Here is a 4,439-nt window from a genome sequence, read left to right as displayed (position 1 = left end):
CTGCCGTCCCTGTGGCATTCCAAGGGGTCGTAGGGGATCTGAGGAGGCACATGCCCTGGGTACTACGGGACTCCGAGAGAGCTTCTGGGAGGAAGATTTTCTTGCAGAATTTGGGTTGGGAGGAGAAGCAAGCAGGCCAGGAATCAGCTGGGTCAAGGCAAGCCCTGACCCTCTACTTCCTTTCTCTTTTTAAGTGTCCTCCTTGAGTCCCTCCTCTTCCTGATCTGCCCAGAGAAATATACATTGATCTGGGGCAAATTTACTCAGTTTGAAAGAAACAGTGAACTGGTCATTTTTATAATATAAAAAGACTCCATCAAATGCTCCCTGACCTCAATTTTCTTTATTTTGTGCATTAGAGAAAGGCAAGATTTTAAACGTACCTACTTTTCCTCCATATTGGGTTGAAAGGGCTACAGAGCTGACTTCAGACCATGAGCCACCCCCTGGCAGACACACGCATGGTCTTCTTTTTTTTTTTTTTATGGTCTTCTACCATAAGGGCATTTTACCCCACCAGGACCCCCTGAGCTCCTTGGAGGAGCCCTGCCTGGTGCCATGCTATTGGACGATCCTTGAAACCGAGGCACTAACAGACCCTGCATCAGGCCTCAAGAACCCGGATGAGGATCTGTCGTCCCTCAGACAGACCCGGGGACACTGAGACCCCGGAAGGGAGAGCTGCCTGAGGTCAAACAAGTATACAGGATTAGAGGCAAAACCAGGGCTGAGTGCTGTGTGGGGGTGGGGCATCACTTTTTAGTGGCCTGATGGGGGGAGCGGCTAAGATGGGGGCGCGGGAGGTTGCTTAGCTCACCGCAAACCTGCAGGGTGGGTGGAGAAGAATCCAGGGGCCCGCAGCCAACTGTCCCTACTTGCAAAACCCAGGACCCAGGAACGTTTAATCCGTTTAAAGAGAAACGCGGGACACTGCCCAAGAGGCCAAGACGCCTCAGGAGGCTTTTTGGTTCCTAGTTCCGGCCAACCGGGCAGGCCTTGTCCTCTGCCTGGGGAGGGCGGGTGGGGAAGACGCCATCTTTGGTCTCCAGGTCCAAGGTCGTTTGGCACCATCTCTCCCGCCTACCAGATTGCCGGCAGGGCTGCGCCGGTTCTTCCGCTTTTCTTTCCCTGCAGTGGAAGCATGGAGTCTTAACCACTGGACCACCAGGGAAGTCTCCCCCCCGCCCCTTTTCTTTCGGGGCCTTTTGCACTACACCCACAGGTCTTCCATCGTCTTTTTGCACCGAGGTTCCAGATTGGTGATGGAAAGACTGAGGTCTGGGGCCTCTACGGGAATCATGAAGGAGCAGAAACCTCAGTGGTGCTTCTCAGACCTGCAGGCCGGAGATCACCTGGACACAAAGCCGTTTATTTTCCCTTTTAGCTCGGAGGATGAAGAGAGGGGGCACTGTTTTCTACAGAGACACCGAAAAGCCCTTTCTTAGTTCCCCACCTCGCCTCGGCAGGCGGAGGTGACGGGTGATTCTTACATTTTTTAATTTTTTAACAGCCCCTCCTGAGCGTGTCCAGCTGTTTAAAGTAAGGCCCCGCGTTCCCAAATACTGGCAGAAGGCGAGCGCATGTGGGAACCTGTGCTGGGGGGAGGGAGGGGGGGCGCTGACAGCCCCATCCGCAGCCAGGGAAGGGTCCATCCGTTTAAGGCCCCATCACCTAGGGGCCCCGCACAGCCTCGAAGTGTTCCTGCCCGGATCTGGGAGCCCCACGCACCTGGAGGGCGCTCGGTGTCCACTCCCAGAGGGCGCTGCAGACCGTCGCCCACAGTCGACAACCAACTGCCGCCCCTCCCGCCACTCTCCCAGGCAGAGCCTCAGTACCTTGGGCCGGGTCTCAAAGGAGTGCGCTCGGCCCCCACCACCCGGGAACCTAGGAGTAGCTGAGCTGCAACGCCGGAACCACGGCCAGCTGGGAAGGTGGCTCCGGAGGTAGGCGAGGCTCTGCCCACGCACCGCAGGCCGGGGGCGGGGCGATCCTGAGGGGCCGGGCCACTCAGGGGGCGGGGTCTTAGGGGGTGGGGACTGGGGCTGGCCCCAGGACCTGGAGAGCTGGGGGTGGGGGGCTAGTTTTTGCAACGGCTAAGGGCCTGCGGCTTTATTATAAGGCGGAGCTCGGCGGGAGAGGTGCAGGCGGGAGCCGAGCTGAGCGGGGAGGAATCCAGCCGTAGAAAGCGGATTGCAGCCGGCGGACCCCGCAGCCCTCACCTAGGACAGCCAGCCGCGCGCTGGACATCGCTCGAAGGAGCTGCGCGCAGCGCAACCCGCGGAGCCGAGCCGGAGCCCCGTGCAGTCTGGGCAGCGCAGCTCAGCCCTGACCCGCGCAGCTCGCCGCGCTCCAGCCGCCGGTCCGGGCAGCATGAGGCGCCCGGCGCTCTGGCTCTGGCTCTGCGCGCTGGCGCTGCGCCTGCAGCCGGCCCTCCCGGTGAGTGTGGCCCGGGGCCGGGCTGGGAGGCGGCGGGAAGCCGGGGTTGGCACATCGGCGGCTGCACGTGGAGGGGGAGGGGAAGCGGGGACTTCCCTTCTTCCCGCGCTAGCCCGGCGGGCCCCGGTACCCGGAGCCCCGAAATCAGGGCTCCCGCCCCAATTACCTCCGCCGTCGGGGGGCGCCGCACGGGTTCCGCCGCTCGGGGCGGGGACCCGGGGCCCGCGGCGCCCAGCGGAGCGGAACCTGCGCCGGGGCTCCGCGCTCAATTAGGTAAAACGGTTCCACAGGCGAAGGAGCCCGCCAGCCTGCGGCGGCGCCTGGGGTCGCCGGCTCCCACCCGGTCACCCCGGGCGCCGCGGCGCCGGCTCCCCCGCCTGTGACCCGGGAGGATGCAGTGATCGCGGCAGCTACGCCCCGTCCGCGGACCCTAATTCAAACCAGACTCGCCGAGCCCCGGCTCCTGGCCCCTCGGGCGGAGGCAAGTTTGGGCGCAGCGGTGTCGGCGCTGGAGCAGGCGGGCGTGTTCGCTAAGGAGCCCCAGCCAGGGCTGCGAGGGGGACTGGGGCGGGCGGGCGGGCGGAGGCGGGGTCCTCGGCTGTCCGTTGGCTGCCCGAGACGAGCCGGGCCGAGCTGGTAGAGGGAGGTTCCGGGAAGTTGGCCCCGGAATCCTAGAGACCCGCAGGAGCCCAACTTCTGGGCTGCTGAAGTTGTGCTACCCGGGGAGGGACGCGAGCCGGCGCTGGGCACCGCCGCGGCGCGCCGAGAGTGGACCCGCGAATGGCTCTTCCCCTCCCCCGGCCTGGCTTTGTGCTGGAGCCGCGCCGAGGGAAGGCGGGTCCCTTGGCCCGCCCAGTGGAGCTGGAGGAAAAGGGGGACAAATGTGGAGCCCGAGGCTGGGGGGTGGAGGCCTTTGGGTAGGACTCCAGCATCCACCTTTGGCGAGGGGTGAGTCCCCTCTGAAGAGGGACCTGGCCGACAAAGAGCATCCCGAGGGTCCCCAGAAAGTGATCTCCCGCCTCAGCTGCAGTCCGCTGGCCCGCCTTCCCCAAAGGGGGCGCTTTGTTCTCGGCCCCTGTAACCCTTTCCTGGGAACCGCCCCGCAGCGCCGTCCCTAATATGGGCTGGGACCTGGGCTGCCGCCAGGTGTCAGCCCTGGCCGCCGGGTGGTCATGTCCATCCCCCCAGTCCCCACACCCATTGCTAGAGTCCCGGGGTCCTCCCCGCGGGTCGGGTCGGCCATCCCCCGGTATGGAGAAGGGAGGTGCGGACCGAGGAGCTCTTCCCGTGCCGGAAGTGGCAGTCTCTGGCCAGCACATCTGGACGGCTCGACTTCCCTAGCTCTGGCAAAAGGAGGCACGTGGGAGGGGAAGGAGCGGCTGCCGGGAGTGGGTACTCCGGTCCTCCACTTATAATGTATTATCTGGACAAGTCCCTCAGCAACGCCAACCCTCTGAAAGCGGGTCCCTCCATGGTAATAGTAGCTCCCAATTATTGACAGCCTTGCGGCATTTTGCAGGGTCTGGCTCAGGTGAGGTGCTTTGCAGGCTGATCTGTGAAGTGCCCTCCTTGCTTCCCAGGTGACTGTTATGCTTGGAAACATTTTGGAGTCCAGGAAGGGGTCCCTAATGCCGCTTGAATTGCTGATGAGTTGGAGTGTTCATGTGGGGTGCCCTATCTGGGGGAGCCATGGGGAAGGACAGGATTTCTGAGCTGGGTCTCCATAGCACGCCTGGCTTTTAGGTCCAAGAAGTTGGCATCTGGCTTCTCCTTCACTCTTGAAGAATCTGTGGGATTCAGACTGCACCTTGAGCCAATAGTTAATACTCTAGAGAAGAGGGTGAAGGCGTTTGGCTTACCTTCCTGGCCCCCCTGGCCTTTCCTGGCTGCCCCACTCTCTCCAGGCACAAGATGGGGCCTTAGCAGCACTCCACCTATTTCCAGCCAGAATCAGGAGTGCTAGTGGTGGTTCCTTTGCTTGCCTTAGGTGAGGCTGGCATTCC

General features: G+C 62.6%; 1 protein-coding gene across 1 annotated transcript in view; it reads left to right on the top strand.

Annotated features, from left to right (window-relative positions):
* The first annotated feature begins 2,370 nt into the window (after window positions 1-2,370).
* Window positions 2,371-4,439, top strand: part of SDC1 (syndecan 1) — a 22,285-nt gene continuing 20,216 nt past the window's right edge. Inside the window, exon 1 of the mRNA XM_007463747.1 lies at window positions 2,371-2,436. Within this exon, the coding sequence (XP_007463809.1) occupies window positions 2,371-2,436 (66 nt within the window). The remainder of the gene's footprint in view (window positions 2,437-4,439) is intronic.

Source organism: Lipotes vexillifer, unplaced genomic scaffold (assembly GCF_000442215.2).
Source record: "Lipotes vexillifer unplaced genomic scaffold, Lipotes_vexillifer_v1.1 scaffold571, whole genome shotgun sequence".
In the NCBI taxonomy this organism is placed as follows: domain Eukaryota; kingdom Metazoa; phylum Chordata; class Mammalia; order Artiodactyla; family Lipotidae; genus Lipotes; species Lipotes vexillifer.
The sequence above is the reverse complement of the archived record's forward strand: the minus strand, read 5'-3'. Positions and strand labels throughout refer to the sequence as shown.